The sequence below is a fragment of the Chaetura pelagica genome, unplaced genomic scaffold (genome assembly GCF_000747805.2).
Source record: "Chaetura pelagica isolate M959 unplaced genomic scaffold, ChaPel_1.0 scaffold16, whole genome shotgun sequence".
Lineage (NCBI taxonomy): Eukaryota > Metazoa > Chordata > Aves > Apodiformes > Apodidae > Chaetura > Chaetura pelagica.
In genome coordinates, this window is record NW_009953721.1 from 1,971,845 (window position 1) to 1,988,838 (window position 16,994).

Below are 16,994 nucleotides of genomic sequence, written 5' to 3' on the forward strand. Positions count from 1 at the left end.
ACTACTGCCCAGCTCTGAGCAGACATTGAAGAACCCACACAAAAGTGACATTTTTGCTTGCCCCAGCTCCTGCTTGGGGGACCTTCTAGCAGAAATACCAATAAAAGTTTCAAACAGGGCTGGTGCCATCCCAGATGGAGTTGGGTCCCACTCCACACACAGCCACAGGAGAAGCACCCATGTTCATTTCAGGGCCCACAGAGCAGTGTGTTTGTTCTCACACCATCAGCTCCAAAGCCATATCAGCAACACCCCTTATTAAATGTCCCCATGATAAATGTAGCACTGTCTCCTTTCCTTTTGAGTGATGTCATCGATGAAGAAATTTTGAAAGTAAAGGAGCAATTTGGCAGCTTGACCAGCTCATTACATTCTGTTCCCAAGGGAGACCATCTTTCCACTTTCCCACCACTAAAAGGCCCAGAGAATTTTGTCCTAGTTGTCTCTTGATGAATGGCTCGATGAATGGATGATACAGATGGTCCTGCCAAGCAGTGCCAGGTGTGCAAGCCAGTGCCCTGAAATCAAGGCAGCACATGTTGAGGTAGTAGTAAGAAAGAGGGTTACTGGGTTTTTTTAAGATTTGAAATCTGCCATGTTGTCAGCCACAGGCAAAGCACATGGAGCAGAGGGAAGGAGCCTGTCAGAGGGCTGTCTGCCCAAATGTTCTTCCTATTTACGTTTTGTAGTGGTAGGCCTGTCTGTGGGACCTACACATGCCACAATGTATTTGTGGGAGAGCAGCAAAGAGATTCAGGGAAGCTCAGAAACAGGAGGCACAAGGAAATAATGAGCCATGACACTATGACCACAAGCAAAAAGCCACCCCTGTGCAGCATTCATACATCTCCCACTCCAAGACCCTGAGCCCCATTGACCTTTACCAGCATAAGCCAGAAAAAGCAGCTAGGCACCAGACACAGCCACATCAGACACAGCCACATGTTGCCTGCAGGCAAGCAACCCACATGCCATCAGCTGAGGAGAGGACCATCTGCCAGCTGAGCACCTGAAGCACTTGTCCAGGAGAGGATTTTGTCATCTGTCATGGCCAACAGGCAGCCCCCCTGGCAGCAGAGCTCAGGGGGAAAACATACCACTAATTGATTTAAAGTCTGTAAATGCTGGAAAGAAGAGCTTCGTAGCTGTTTTCCTATGGATATATTACAGTACTGCACAGGGAACAAGCTGACTTAAACAATGCAAGATGACAGGAGCAAGTGGAGCAACCGGTAGCATGGTTAATGTGTAAGATTTTTATACCAATGTCTTAGGTTAAGACATCCATCTGCATATGCTGCACCAAATGGGTGTGGTTTAGGTTCCTGCAATATGAAGCCAGATCAGAACGCTCCCTCCTCCAGCACACACAGAGCTGAAAAGTTATGAGGGCCTTCCAAGAATGTGAAAACTCTTATGTTTGAACAGAATTGAGACAAGGCTTTTTAAATGGGCTACAATTTAGACTTTGTTGACAACAAAACAACAACAAAGCTCAGCATTCCCACTCCAAGAATCATTTACTAAATACATCTTTATTAATAATGATTCCACACGTTAACAGAACTTTCTGCAGTGACTCAACAAGATGGGATGAGGTTAACTCACAGAGGTCTGGTGTGTACACATAATCCAAGCACAAGAATATGTTTATTCTTCCTGGTATTTTTTACACTTTCTAGCCTCCATCCCTAGGGAGAAAGTTGCAAGGCTTCAAACTAAGTTCTAACACCATATTCACTTCTGAATTGTTGAAAATTACATCTCCAAGTCCCTCATTAGACTTGAAAACCTCTGCAAGTTCTGAAAGGGATTTTCTGAAGCACTCTATGCTGGCAAGACACTGCCCCAGCAAAAGTGGCAAGACCTCCACCTGTGTGTTTTCTGTCAGCTCTCATTCACAATTTCAAGAGCTGTTTCTAGTCATGCAGAAGGATCCCATTTAAATGAATCAAAGGAATTAAATTCTGAATTGCCTAGGAAAAAAGCACAAACCAACACCCAAAGATGTATCTTCCTGGTAGCTAGCCAAGCCCACAGCTCTCAGGAGAAGCTTCACTTCTGCACCAACCACAAGTTTTGTTTGCCAAAAACACTGTCTGCAGCTTCCCTCCAATTGAACTAATTAGAAAGATCACAGTAGTCTTACGGGTGGCAAAGCCACCTGCCTCCATGTGATACAATTCAGGTGATTTTTCACTTCCAGTCTTGTGAACAAGCAGGTGCAGGAATCACAGTTTCTAAATGCAGAGTGTGGGAAAAACCCTTACTTGTTCAGCTTTTTGCTGTATTACAGAACAGCAGGAAAAATTGCAGCTAACACTAAAAAAGTGGGTGGTACCTTGTAGCTTCCTGATGGCCAAGAGGAGTGACAAAATGTGCATCCCATAAAGGCTGGCAGCAGATGGGAAGAGTGGCAATTTCTGCCACTGTTGAGTGGATCCTGCAGCAAAGTGAGGCCACAGACTCGAAGTTTTGGACATTCCATCTAAAAGGTGAATTTGCAAATGTGCCTTTTTCTGGTGCAGGTGCTGTGCACTTGCCAGTTCTGACAAATGCACAAAGTGACCTGTAGAGACTTGGTGGTTTTTTGCTTGGAAATCTAGATAAACTGAGTACTGATTTGTGTTCCTACTATAACTTATTTTAAAAAGTAGCATTTTAACTGACAGATCTGCATTTTAATATAATAATTGTGCCAAAAGTACTATTTCAAATTTTAACTAAGAATCTTGGCACTTACTGTAGTATAACCAAGCTACTAGTAGAATACTTATAACTCAATTGTGTAGCCCCTGCAGTGCACCAAATCCTTCTCTGGTCTCACATAAATCTTTAACTGGTAGAGTTGCATGAGGCTAGAAAGCACTAGTCAAGCTGTTACCATCACCTTCCTTGGTCTTGCTGTTGTTTTCCACCCTGTACAACAAAGACCAAGCTCAAAGGCACCATCATCCTTTCACACTGTACTTGTTTGCTACTGTGGGAGGATATTTTTACAAAGTGCTGTTCAGCCACATCCGTAACGCAGGGGTAAAGATGAGAACTGAACCCGTCACTGACACCACCAGAAATAACCACAGGAAGATCCGATCCAGGACTTGAGCTACGAATTTCCAGTCTTGGACAACCTGGGAAGGGAGAGAGGGAGAACAAACAGAAACAGTAATGAGCCCAGGAGTTTGTTGATACGGCTGTATATATATTTCAGCTCCAAGAATCTTGTTTTTAAAATTAGAATTTTGTAGTGTACTTTTCCCTAAAACTGACAGGCACCTTTTCAGCACCCAGAGCTGCAAGTCACTCAAAACACCAAAATAATTCCATTTGCACACATGGTGATGAGAGATTTCTTTCAGCCTGTGCAAAAGCTTTTAGCTAAGTGCATATATGAACGTTTACAGATTCAAGTTTGAAAATGGCTTTGTAATGAACTGCATTTCTTTTCACAGAACTGCATTTCCTTTGAAGTGCTGGACTTGGCTCTAGCAAAGCACTTTGATGCAGACATTGCTTCCAGTACAAGTGGTCCTGTTGGCTTGTGTTTGCTTAAGTGCTCTGCTGGCTGAGTTTGTGTGCAGCCTGGAGAGGGATTTTGCATTGTGAGTACTGGCACAATCCTGCATACACAAAAGAGCTATTTATAAAATCAATTCAAGAGATTTATTTTTTTTTAATTATTATTATTCTTTTTTATTTCTGCTTCATATAGAAGTCTTCAGTCATGTACACTATATGCTCACATACTGCATATTTGATTTACTGTTCATCTTTCTGCTGCGGTCCTCTCGGCACAGTTTGAATAAAGACCTGGCTTCTGCTAGGAGTTAGTTAACAGAAGTTTTTCTCTGTCCATATGCTTGTAGGTGCACTGCTTTGCTGTCCTGCCCTCTCACAAGGTGCATTGTTTATGCACACCCTAATCTGGCATTTTAACAGCAAGGTGGATTGTTGGAAGGAGAAGAAAGATGGCAATTGAAAACTAATCTGAGCAGATATTAGTGAAAATCTAGAAGAGCTCCACTCAAAACAGGGCAGCTATGCTGTGTATAGTGGGAAGCCAGGACTGGGACCTAGTAACTGCGGTAGTCCTTGCCTACAGCTGTTGTGAAAGAACTTTCAGAACTTGTGACAATTCCAAATTCGTGTCTGTCCCCAGCTTAGTCAGGGCAAAATTATTCAAAGAATCCCTAAAGAGGAATTCCTCCCCGAGAGACTGCTGTCCTCTCTTCCATTTGTGAGGAGCTGGGACTCTCACAGCACAATAGAGTTCTCCTTGAAACAATACTTATTCCCAGAAACCTTGTTATTTACCAAGATGGGGAGCTCCCAGGACAAGTCTCATATGAGAACAGGAGGGAGAGGCAGAGGGAAAGGCATGCAGAAAAGATAAGAGCTTGGAAGACATTGCTGTCAAGGAAACTGTGATCCCTCTGTGCCCTCCCTTCACCTACCTGTCTGATGAAATGCTCCTTTTTAACATGCCTGGAAATGTATCGAATGGAGTCGGCTGCTTTTTCCAGAAAAGCAATAACAATTTTCTCTCCATCTTTTGCTTGCTTGTGTTTCTGCTTCCCCAGGAGCTTTGATTTCAAGGTCGTTTCCTTTTCTTCAATGTCTGAGAAGGAGTAACGATCTACATGGCCCTTCATGCAGAGCAGCCGAGGCAACTTCTGGAGGAAGAGTCTTTTAACCCATGGAGCCATGGGATGGTAGGTTGCAGAGGAGCGGTGGTGGACGTTGATAACAAACACAGTCACGATGATGGAGAGGGTCACAAAAATCATGATGAACAGCAAATACTCACCAATCAGAGGTATGACTTTGGAAGAAGAAGGTATTATTTCCTCAATCACTAAAAGGAAAACAGTGAGGGAGACTAGAACTGATGTAGACAATGAAAGCTTTTCTCCTTCATCTGAAGGCAGGTAAAACACCAGGACAGTTAGAAATGACAATCCTAGGCAAGGGATTATTAAGAAAAGAGTGTAAAACAGCGGGAGGCGTCTCAACACAAAGGAGTAAGTGACAAACGGGTAAGAGTACAGGCCATCCTTCCTGTTGCCTTTCATACCTTTAGCATTTAAGATCTCCCACTCCCCATTATCAAAGAAGTCTTTTCTGTCTACATTTTCATCCACTAAAATCAAGTCCACCATACTGCCATCGTAAGTCCATGACCCAAACTTCATGGAGCAATTCTGCCTGTCGAAGGGAAAGAAGGTCACGTCCATCGTGCAGGAGCTCTTATAACTGGCCGGTGGCATCCAGGTCACCACTCCATTGTGCTTCACTATGACTTTAGTCATCAGGGATCCTTCAAAACGTCCATCAGCACTGGGAGTTGGACAGGAAGAAACAGTACCAAGTTCAAGACTGTGTTTGCCCCAGTCCTGCCCCCTCATAGCTCTGCTTTCTACCCCTCACCTGGAGCACAAGGGAAGCCAACATTCGTACTGTCTAAACAATCAGCTTTCTGACAACACATGCAAGCTTCATGAGGGCTGACATGCCATGCCCAAGCTCTGGCCTAAGCCTGGAGCAAGGAGCTATGCTACTCACTTTTCAAACAAAACAATGTCAGGAAGCCACAGGGACTCAGAGGGTACACGGATGGCGGTGATCCCACCGTATTCCTCTGGATTCCAGGAGAGCTTGTGGTCAATCCATTCCTGTAACAAGCCATCAGAGTCCTCTGCCCACACATACACAACAGCTCCAGTCCTCCCACCACATGCCTCAGAGCAGCTGCATTGCACAGCACAATGGGCAGACCTCAGTGAAAGAGCTGTAGAGAGGATGCCAGGCAGGCCTGGCTGGGAGATGTTAATGCCCACAAGCACAACTCCTTCAGCCACAGGTGGGCCCCATCAACCCATCCCTTGGCAAGAAACCTCAGGGCAGGCACTCTGAGAGAGCACTGACTCCCTCTTCACTCACTACCCTTCCCAGCCCAGCTTAGGGCACTCCAGAAGGAAGGAACCCCTTTGCCAGGTTATGGCACCTCTTCTTCCTTCTCAGAACCAGTCCACAGTTTTGGCTGGTACTGGCTCCACAAAAAAGCCTGCTGACATGGCTACTACTACCCAAGTGACAGAGAGATGACCTACAGCTACTTTTCAGTAGAAACCTGGCATTTTTCGTTGAACAAAATACAGCACCTAATATCTGTAAACTCTCTTTGCAAACTGAAGCATTGTTCTTTCATCAGAAAGACCTGAACACTATTGCAGGAAAAATAATATGACTCTATTGTAAAACAAGTTGTCCAGAGAAGTTGCAGATGCCTCCTCCCTGGCAGTGTTCAAGGACAGGTCTGATGGGGCTTTGAGCAACCTGCTCTAGTGGGAGGTTTCCCTGCCCATCTAGGGGGGTTGGAATTAGATGATCCTTAAGGTCTCTTCTGTCCCAAACCATCCTATGATCCTATGATTTGGTTACAATTTTTAAGAGATAACACTATTAAAAAAAAAAAAAAAAAAAAAAAAAAAGCAGAACAAGGGACAGTTCTGTTCATTTTCATCACGTGGAACTCCAAAATATTTTTCCTCTCTTTTTTCAGGTGGGGAGATTCTAGCAAAGTGGCTGTAGCAGTCTGGAGATTTCCAGAGTGGAAAAGCAGCTCTCTGATTTGCAATACATTATTGATGGGAGTTTTCAGTTGCCCACAGAAATAGCAATGAGAGGAAGCAAGAACTGTAGACTGTGGTCAATACCAAGAAGCAGAAGATTAACCACTTTCCATTAAGCTCCAGCACTAAGTGTTCCCCAGGAATGTGGAGGCCTCTGCCTTCTCTGGGCAATTTCCTCCATTACATAAGGACAAACCAAAAAGGAACATTCTCTGCTTCTTCTCCCACCATATTGTTCCCCTCTTACTTCTTTGCTTCCACATGCTTTCCACAGCTATACTTACAGACACTTCTTATTGCAGTCCTTTACAGTGTGACAGCAACCCAGAGCTTCAGTAAAGACCTAAACACAGACAGTGAGGAAAAGTGTCTTCCTCCTCTAGGTGCATGGAAGGGACGGGGCCCAAGTGATGGACAGGTGGCTGGTAAACCTGTCTTAAAACCTGGTGCAAGGCTCCAGTGAAGGAGGCAGATGCCAGTGGTACCATGGCAGGATTAATGGCCCCACTACCTGCACCAGAAGAGATATGGACCCACTCTCGAAGCTGCCCAGATGGCTGGCATCAGCTACCAGGCACAGCCCTCCAGCCACGACTGCTCCTGCTGCTGAAGGAGGGATAGAAACTGTTCAGATGTGGGAAGAAAGCAGGGGTTGTTGCTGCTTTTTTCCTCAGCAGCAAGACCAGAGCACACCACTTTCAGCATGAACTTTTCTCTGTGGATGGGTATCTACCAGCTGTTTCCAGCAGCCTGGGCTCTTAGATGGGCACACACTCACAGGTGTCCTGGGCACCTCCTGTAATAGGTGCAAGAGGGCATAGGCTGGAAACGTACCTGTTATGCAAGGGGGTAGTGAGGAGTGAGAGTAGCAGCCTTCACAGTCAGCTTGTAGCCTTCACTAACACGACAGAAACAAATACCCTGTGAGCCAGCAAGAGATAAAATCATCCCTCTGGGGTTTAACTGAAGCAGCCCCTTGGCCTGGATTATTTGCTGCATCTGCAATACTCCCCTCCACTGTCTGCCATGCATTGATTTCTCTCCCAGCTAAAGTGCTCTTTCATGTCTGCAAGGCAAAGGGTTGTGTGTCTTCTCACTAGAGCAGAAAACAGACTGTGTGCACACTTTGAAGATGAGCAGTTTGAATGGGAGTCTCCCTGTGGGCTACACTGACATGAACTGTAGCAGCAGATGCAAAGGGCCTTTTCCTCTCTTCTCCCTTTCCTCTCCCCTTCTTCTCTTCTCCTTTTCCTCCCTTCTCCTTTTCCTCTCCCTTTTGTCTCTTGTCCCTTTCCTCCAAGCTGCTCCAGACCCTCCCATTGCTCTCCTCTTTCTCCAGCTGTGCTAAATCCCCTTCTCTGGGCTGCCACTCAGGTTCTTAACCAGCAGCAAGTGGACCAAGAAACACTGGGCCCATATTCTCAACCCTTGCTAGTAGATTCCATAGCTTGTCCAAGCCCAGACAAGATTCCTCTGCAATCACTGAAAGCTTCTTTGCACCTTGTGTGTCTGCTAGCATGCACATCATTAAGTTCTACCATCCTGAGCAGCTGGAATCCTGAGGGAAAATAAAAAAGAAAACCCTTGGACTTCAGCTTTGTTCACTTAAGAAAAGTCAGACTCTTGCAGAGAAATGATGACTGTGATTCACCCTCAATCTCACTCACCCATGGTGAGGACCAGACATTCCTGACCTCCCCAGCCCTTGCAGAAGGACAGGATCTGTGTCATTAGAGAGTTCTAGTTTAGTTTAGCATTTTCACTTTTCCCTACCCAAAAGAAAAAGATATTTAAATTCTGCTCTAGTTCTATGGAACTTTTCCCAGCTATTGTGCTTATGCACTTTAATAGTCCCCCAAGAACTCTGTTACATGTGGGTCCAGTTCACACTAAGCCTGTGGGAATGCATGACTCGCAGTGCAGCACACCTGGATCATGCCACAGGTGTTTAGTGCTCAGCGTCACCTCCTGGGAGCATCTATGTTTATCAGAGCCTGTGTATCAATTATTTTCTGTTCCCTTAGCGTGTCATTTGGGCCTTGATATTCTCAGCCTCTCAGATGAGATGAGGTTTCAGAAACTGTAACAACTAATGAGGGCACAGCTCTGTAATTCTGAAAATCGCAACACTGAGTTACCCCAGGGAGGTCCCCTAGCTAAAATCTGAGCAGCCTCCAAAGGCCTCCAGAGAAATCAGCATTAACTACAATGCAGCCTCCTGGGTAGGTCCTTCTTTTTGCCACAGCATGAGGCAGAAGGATCAGAAAAACTTGCTTCCTCTTCTCCTCCTCCACACCTGAGAGGCAGTGAGTGGATGGTGGCACGTCCCTTACCTCCTGCAGCATGTTTGGAGTAACCTGCAGCAGAACCTGATTTCCCACAGCAAGAGTGATGATACAGGCTCTGGGCTGTGACTCAGGGAAGGTCAGTGCTGCAATATAAATGAGGTGCTCAGAGAGGTTAAGCTAACTGAAAACATCCACAGACAGGTTTATGCAGCACTGAAGAGGGGATGTGTAGGTGTCTGTTTTAGCATCTCAGGTTTAATGCCCTTGGGCAGCCTGGACTTGCATTTGACCTGCTAATGTGAGTCAATGCTTCAGGTCTCTCTCTTCTGCAGTCACTGTAACTTGGGTGAAAGTGTCACCCAGCCAGAGGGATGAAGGCTCCCCCAGGACATAGGAAACTAACACTCTCATGGCTGGAGCCAACACCCAAGTCTTCCCTAGGAAGAAGGAGCCAGTGAGACCCAAGAATATTCTGTCAAAGGCTACAAAAGGCTGTAAAAACTTTCTAGGGACACTTGCAGGAACAGAGAGAATGTGGATGGTGAAGTAGGTTGATTTCACACCTGCAGAGTGCAGGACTTGGTTGTTGCAGCCTGCAAGGAGAGGGGGTGGGAATGGGGAGTGGGCAGATGGGGCGTGAGGGGGCTACCTTTGTAGGAGGGCTCTGCTGTCTACCCAAGAGCCTACTTTAATGAAGCAAGGAAGCTGAGATCTGGCACTGTGCACCTCAGGAGCTCTGCAATTGCAAAGGAGGGAGCAATATAACTGCAGCTCTTTCAGAGCAGGCTCTCAGCAGTTGGATTTGGATCAGCAACAAATTTCCCAGAAAAATGGGAGATTTCTGTCCTTGCAGTGAGGTGAAGTCTGAGTTTTGCCTTCTGAAGGGAGAGATCACCTTTGAACATAGTGTCCATACAGTGTTTAGGGGTCCTGCTGCACCTAGAAGCTCACACTCACTGCAGCACTACGAGTACAAGACTGAGAACAAAAGCTGAGCTGCATTTCTCCTCCACCAGCCCAGCAACCCCTGGGAACCACTTCCCATGGCATAGTTTCAAGTATGGGTTGGATTTTATGTCCCCTGCCTAGGATCAGCTGACATGTTTATAGATACTCACATGGCTGAGAGACTTAAAATAATTGTCACAAGGTCAGTAAACCGGTGCAATGTAATCTAAACCAAATGCAGTGTTCTTCAAGAGTGAAGAAGAAAGGAGATCAAACAGTTCAGCTTGCACCTTTCTCCCATTTGTATAAATTATTATCACTTCCAGAAGCAAATACATTAGAGAGATCTGATTAACTTGCCACAGATCTTAATTCTGGGGGGTAACATTCTGGCCTTTTCTTTCTCTTCATTCATGCTGAAGAAAAATATCTATCCAAGGCACCACTCTCAGCTCAGGCAAGAGAGACAGTACTTGTGTGACCTCTAAATCTGAGACAGGATAATCCCTTGGGGCACACAAAGCATCCCTGGGACAACCACTGCAGTATCAGGAGATGTTGCTTCCCTGAAATACAGCTGGCTTGAACTCACAGTCTGGAGTCCAAGCTAGGAGAAGAGGGTACTCTCTTTCCTGAAGTCTCACCTGCCTGCCCTTCTCTCCCTTTAGACATTTGCTGAAGTGAGAGGTGTAATGTAAAAACATCAGACAAGGTAGCATGGCACTGATTTTGTCTGGCTACACAAAAGGGGTTGGGTGGCATGGTGGGCAGCAGGCTGGGATGCTGTCTCAGCTCAGGAGCCCTGCACAGAAAGAGGAGGTCTGATTTGGTTTAATTTACCTGTTTCAGCCATACGTTGGTTGTCATCAGCTGATTCTTCTCATCCTAGGGTGACAGAAAGTAGAGAGGTTTGCAATACCAAAATAGCCAGCAGAAAGAGATTCTGTGCCTGCTGAGTCCACCCCTGGGCTGAGCAGAAAAGATCCCTATGGTCCTGTTTCCCTATGAGCATGGGCTTTTCAATCACTGTTGAGGAAAGTAAACTGACTCCTCCTGCTCTTGCTAGGAGCTCCTGGGGCTGGAAAATGGACCTTTGGCATTTCACAGCAGCCCAAAGGAATCAGATGCCAAAGAGTAGTAAAGCAGGAGGGCTCAGTCAGCAAGTGAGGTCAGGACATGCATGGTTGTGGTCTCACTGGATTGTTCATTTCCCCATACTGCACAACCTGGAATGAGTTTGGGAGGATAAAAGCTGAGCATTGTCCTAAATGTTTATATAAAGCACAAAATTAGAGTCTACCTTACACAGTACAAACAGATGTTGCCAAGGGTTGAGGGATGCAAGGAGTACATTTTTCTGTGGGTAACTCTGGGCCTTGTGCAAATGCCACTGTGCATTGCAGTGATGGAGGGGAAAGGGAAGCAAACTTTTGCACAAGGCCAAAAACATGGGATTGTCTGTTCTGTCTCTAGTGACTTATCTGAGTGGCCAACTGGGTCAAGGTAGGTGCTGCCTTTGGCCTGGGTGCAAGCATGCTTAGAGAGAAAAATGTCCAATCAGCTCTAATCTACCTCCCCCCTGTCCTGGAGCTGCCCTGCCATTAAATTGCAAAGATAGGTGCCAGAGACGGGCCAGCACGGACTGCTGGAATAATACCTGATGCAATAAGGCCTTATTCACTGAGAACAGCAGAGAAAAAAGGACCTTCAGGTGTGCCACAAGACAAATGAGTCTTTATGGTCCATGCTGTATGGGGGGCAGGATGTCACATCACCAGCACCACAACACAGCCAGTGTTTCCTTGTCTGACCATCACTTTGCATTACACATATCAGGAGGCAAAACCCAAAAGCATCACCAGCCCCCCCCAAGGTGGATGCACAACTGTCTATAAAAGAAGGGATGTTTTACCAAGCCCAGTGCAATGCTTACCACATCCACAAGCTGTGATATCTTTAGCCCAAAAAGGACTTTGATGGTGTCATTGGAATTTTCCACGGGGCGGACCCACTTCTGATAGCCTTGAAACAAGTGCTTGAGGAGCGCGTCCTCGTTTTCAGCAATCGAGCTGAAAGCAGCCACATCTGGAAGAGAGCAACAGAGAGTAGGGGCATGCCAGAAAGCAGGCACCGAGAACAACATGACCTGAAGTAGTCATGCAGAGTGATGATGTGAGACAAATATGCCTCTGGGCAGCTCTTGTGAGTAAAATCTGTAGGAACTCGGATACACAAGCTCTCAGCAGAGCCAGGGCAAGGAGTGGGGAAGGCAAGACAGCCCAAACCCAGTTCACACACAAAAAAATCATCAGACCAGAGCAGTGATGACTTTGTACTAGATTTCTATTTTCTGTGTCCTTTTTGTCTTGAGTCAACATGGTTTCCCAGTCTTTCTTGTTTATTATACCTTAGAAGATCTGCAGACTCAGGTCATCAGACACTCTCTCTTTCTTAAGTAGTAAATACCCAGCCTGATAAATGTGCCCCTGAGAAAAGTCCTGTTTTTTCAGATACCTGTGGTGTGCCACAGAGAGCTGAAGACTCTGTGGAAATCTCGTCACTGTGGGGCAAACCCCTGGGTGGCTGGCTTGCAGCTGGAAACAGCAGCAGCACACTGTGGGCATTTCAGGACCCAGGGATTTTCGGTACTGGGACCAGTACTACTCAATATTTTCAGCAACAACCTGGATGAGGGAACAGTGTGCCCTCAGCAAGTTTGCAAGTGATGACACTAAACTGGGAGGAGTGGCTGACACACCAGAAGGCTGTGCTGCCATTCAGAGAGACCTGGAAGGGCTGGAGAGTTGGGCAGGGAGAAACCTGATGAAATTCAACAAGGGCAAGTGTAGAGTCTTGCATCTGGGGAAGAACAAGCCCATGTACCAGTACAGGTTGGGGGCTGACCTGCTGGAGAGCAGTGTAGGAGAAAGGGACCTGGGGGTCCTGGTGGACAGGAGGATGACCATGAGCCAGCAATGTGCCCTTGTGGCCAAGAAGGCCAATGGCATCCTGGGGTGCATTAGAAAGGGTGTGGTTAGTAGGTCAAGACAGGTTCTCCTCCCCCTCTATTCTGCCTTGGTGAGACCACATCTGGAATATTGTGTCCAATTCTGGGCCCCACAGTTCAAGGACAGGGAACTGCTTGAAAGAGTCCAGTGCAGAGCCACAAAGATGATGAAGGGAGTGGAACATCTCCCTTATGAGGAAAGGCTGAGGGAGCTGGGTCTCTTGAGCTTGGAGGAGACTGAGGGGTGACCTCATCAATGTTTACAAATATGTAAAGGGTGAGTGTCAGAAGGACAGAGCCAGGCTTTTTTACTGATGACCCTAGTGATAGGACAAGGGGCACTAGATGCAAACTGGAGCATAGGAGGTTCCATGTGAATATCAGGAAGAGCTTCTTTTCTGTGAGAGTGACAGAGCCCTGGGACAGGCTGCCCAGAGAGGTTGTGGAGTCTCCTTCTCTGGAGACACTCAAAACCTGCCTGGACATGTTCCTGTGTGATGTGCTCTGAGTGACCCTGCTCTGGCAAGGGGGTTGGACTAGATGATCTTTCGAGGTCCCTTCCAACCCCTAAGATTCTGTGATTCTTTTATTCACTTGCATTTCTTTAATTTCAGTGTCTCCCTGAATTGGAGGCTGCCCTGTACAGGGATCAGGGTGGAATTTCCTCACAGGAGGCTACAGAGTCTGTAACACAGATCAGAGGGAGCCTCATGCAGCACTAGGAAATTAATCCTCTTTATGGAGTTAACCAGGGCATAGCAGCAAATAATTGAAAAAGCTGAATTCTCCCAGTCAGGAGGTGGCTTGGGTGAGCAACAACATTAGCAAAGTAGCTCATCTGGCAGCTACTGCCCATCTCCTGGGTGAGACAGGCCATGCAGCCTCCTCTCCCTTGGCAGGGTGCATGTGAGGCCATGGACTAGGAAGCAGCACCGCCAAAGGACTGCCTGAAGCAAAAACCTGCTCCCACACCTGAATTTCCCATTGGACAAATCATTCCCCAGTGTAGTCTGGATTCTCTCAGGATAGCCCAAGGTCCAAGCTGGATTACTGTGATAGTCATCTCCCACTTCCAACCACAGCAAATGGCCATTCCTCTTGGGAAAGCTGAAACTCTGATGTGTGATGAGTGCCACTCACAACAACTTTACTGTCAGATTTTCTAGCACAGGCTGTGCTTGTCCTCTGTTATTGGATGTGCAGCTGTGGTGAGGTGAGGTGAGGTTACCAAACCTTGGGGAGGTGGAGACCAGTTGATCAGAAGGAATTTTCACACTGCCTTCCACCTGCTCTGCCCCACATCCAGGGGTAGGCCCATGAAGCCATCAATCCAGCTCAGAGCAGCTTCTGTGGCCACCCTGTGTCTTTCCACTTTGTCACAGTAATTTGAGCTCTGCTGTTACACACAGGGAAACCACAAATATGCCTCTGATTGCTCCAGGTTTTATTCTCACACCAGGGCTAACCTTAGCTCCACCGCAGCAAAAGGTGGATGGTCTGGGGTTTGCCCTAGGAAATTGGGTTGCCTGCCCAACCATGCCAGACAGGCATTGCATCCAGAACCAAAGGAAGAGAAAGAACGTATTTGTCCCCCCTCACTACTCACAACCTCAGTGACCCGATCCACTGGTATAAATCAGTTTCTGCAGAGACCCTGGCTCCCAGCCCATTTGCTTTCCATTTAAGGCCATGGTTCTTAAATGCAGGAAATTTAATGGGAAAGCCATTGAAGAGGAAAAAAAATCCACAGCCCCTAAACACACAAGATCAAAAACAGCTTTGTTTTAATGCTGAAATACATTGCTCCAGGTTTATTTGAGTATAGCACCCTGATTGTGTAGAAACCCTCTCACAGAAAACTAGTGCTGTTTCACAGCCTGTACCTCACATGAAGTCCAAGGGCCCTAATGCTTCAAGAGAATAGAGCAGAAAGGTGGTAAAGCAGAAAGGCTGAATGTGTTGATTCTCAGCTGCTGAGGAAGCCAAAAAAAAAAAAAAAAAAAAAAAAAAAAAAAAAAAAAAAAAAAAAGAGAAAAATACTTGAGAAGTCTCATGGAGAAAAAAGACAGAAGGAATAAGAATAAAAGCAGACATTTTTAATGAGAAGGAATGCATATCAAGCAGAAAATAGTTGAACAGCTCCTTCAATCGAGCTGTGTCTGATAATTGAGATAAAGCCATGGAAAAAACACTGAAAAAAGTATCAGCTTGTCTTTGAAAAAACAGAGAAGCAGCCACAGGACAGAGGCATTCTACAGTTTACCATATGGTGCACAGAGAAGGCAAAAGTTTGGAAGCAAGTTACCAGATGTACAAGTAACTGAGCACCGTTTGCCATCTCTCCTCTCCCCCAGGCTCCCCGATCTCACTGCGGTCCATGCTGGGAGCAGTTCCCCACAGGCAGAGAAGCAGGAGTGCTGGGGCAGGGAGTTTCCTAAAAAAGCATGGAAAACATCCCGAGAAATACAGACAGGACACTTAGCCTTTCATCAGCTTCCCTGAGGTATTTCACTTTTTTCTCATAATGATGAAGATCCTCCCATAACTCTCCATAGCAGTTATAGTTGAGCTCTAGGATTTATTTTTTTTAACTCCTACCAGAGACCACTCTCCTCAGCCCAGTTATTAAAACCCTGTTGCCAAATGGGCTGTGGCTGCAATGAAAAGGCAGCAGCAGATACAACCCTCTTTTGCTGGTCAGTGTTAAGAAGAGCACCAAGAGAAGAGAAGCCAGTATCTATCTTCTCTCAACAAGCACCAGCTAACTGGCTAGCAAAAAAAAAAAAAGAAGAGATCTTGAATATCTGCAGTTTAGCTTGAAAGAAGAAAAAAAATCACACTTACCTGAGCGGCTCAGACACAGCGCCAGGAGCACTAGGCAAAGCATGGGCACCACAGTGGCTTTTCCTTTAAATCTGATATTCTGTTTTCATAAGCAAATCAGTCTCATGCTAGTAACGGACTAAAACAGTCTAGCTAAAAATCAAAGCAGACAATTGAGTCTGCCAGGCAAAGACAGCACCTTTCGAGCCTTATCTGCCTCATTATGAGACTCTGTAAATCACACTTCATTGATTTTCAGTCAGCTGTCACATCCTGTAAGGCTAAAATAGGGCTCTGGGTCCTAAACTCTGACTGGTTCGTTAGTGATGGTATTTGGGTGGCTATAGCCACTGCAGTCTAGGAGTGGAAGTGAGGCAAGGTTTTTAAGGAGGAGAAATGTCTTTTGTTACACTGCCAGTTACAGCTGGGCAGAAAAACAGGCTGCATATCAGACCCAAAGACAGATCACATGCCTGAGAGCTTGTCTGTTTGCTCCAGCTGTATTGGTTGGTCTAATGAAAGAGGCAGCCTCCCTGCAGACCTAACTTAGTCGTTTCCCATACTACACTTCCCGTTTAACAGCTATAAAATGGATTTTGGGAGATAAAACCAGTAACATATAGGTGAGAAAACAGGGCTGATTTCTAGATTTATATCTCATCACTGAAAAACAACATTTAACAGAGACCCAATTAGAGGTCATGTAGCTGAGCATGGACAACACATTTTTCAGGGAGAAGAGACAGTTCTGGCTGGTGATCAGTGAGTGGAGAACCTGAACTGAAGGGGGAGGAACTGTGGGGTGTAAGGACATGGATAGGAGATGCTACAAACCAGAATGGAGAGGCCCAGTTGCCCGAACCAAGAGCTGAAGAGTGGTTTGCAGTGTTGCCTGCAAAAAGGAGAAAAGGAGCTGCAAGGAGGGGAAAACAGAGGCTTCAGAAATGAGGCTGCTTCAGCAGATATAGACCAGGAGGGTCCTTCCAGGTGGATGTGCCTTCTTGTCCTCCCCTCTCCCCCACAGCCCACCTCAGCCTCCATGGTCTCTGAGGTTAGTATGCAAGGAGCCAAGGGAGGCATGCCTGGGGTGCCAGGCGTCTGGGATGCAGCCCCGGAGCTGTCACCTCTCTGGCATCTCACACCACTCGGGGACACAGCAGGTGAGCAACAGCCACGAAGTGGTGAGGGAGTTTCTGGAGAAAAAGCAGAGTGGGGAAGGGCAGGAGCCCTGAAGCCTCACCTTTGCCCTGGCACTTCTCTGCTCCCGGTCCTCACCGTCAGCAGGCACTGCTCCCC

At 46.5% G+C, this 16,994-nt stretch overlaps 1 protein-coding gene across 1 annotated transcript; it reads right to left on the reverse strand.

The window, feature by feature from the left end:
* Nucleotides 1–2,996: 2,996 nt before the first annotated feature.
* CHRNB3 (cholinergic receptor, nicotinic, beta 3 (neuronal)) lies at nt 2,997–15,762 on the reverse strand. Its single transcript, XM_010000471.1, has 6 exons — nt 15,720–15,762; nt 11,802–11,953; nt 10,709–10,753; nt 5,563–5,672; nt 4,455–5,337; nt 2,997–3,131 (listed from the first exon to the last, which is right to left on the reverse strand). Exons 1-6 carry the CDS (start codon nt 15,760–15,762, stop codon nt 2,997–2,999), a joined length of 1,368 nt encoding a protein of 455 aa, XP_009998773.1.
* Nucleotides 15,763–16,994: the final 1,232 nt, after the last annotated feature.

Coding starts and splice junctions, on each gene's coding strand:
- CHRNB3 (XM_010000471.1), bottom strand. CDS start 15,762: ATGCTTTGCCTAGTGCTCCTGGCGCTGTGTCTGAGCCGCTCAG. Junction 10,754..11,801: donor TATCACAGCTTGTGGATGTG/GTAAGCATTGCA, acceptor CTGTCACCCTAG/GATGAGAAGAATCAGCTGAT. Junction 5,338..5,562: donor GACATTGTTTTGTTTGAAAA/GTGAGTAGCATA, acceptor TCCAACTCCCAG/TGCTGATGGACGTTTTGAAG.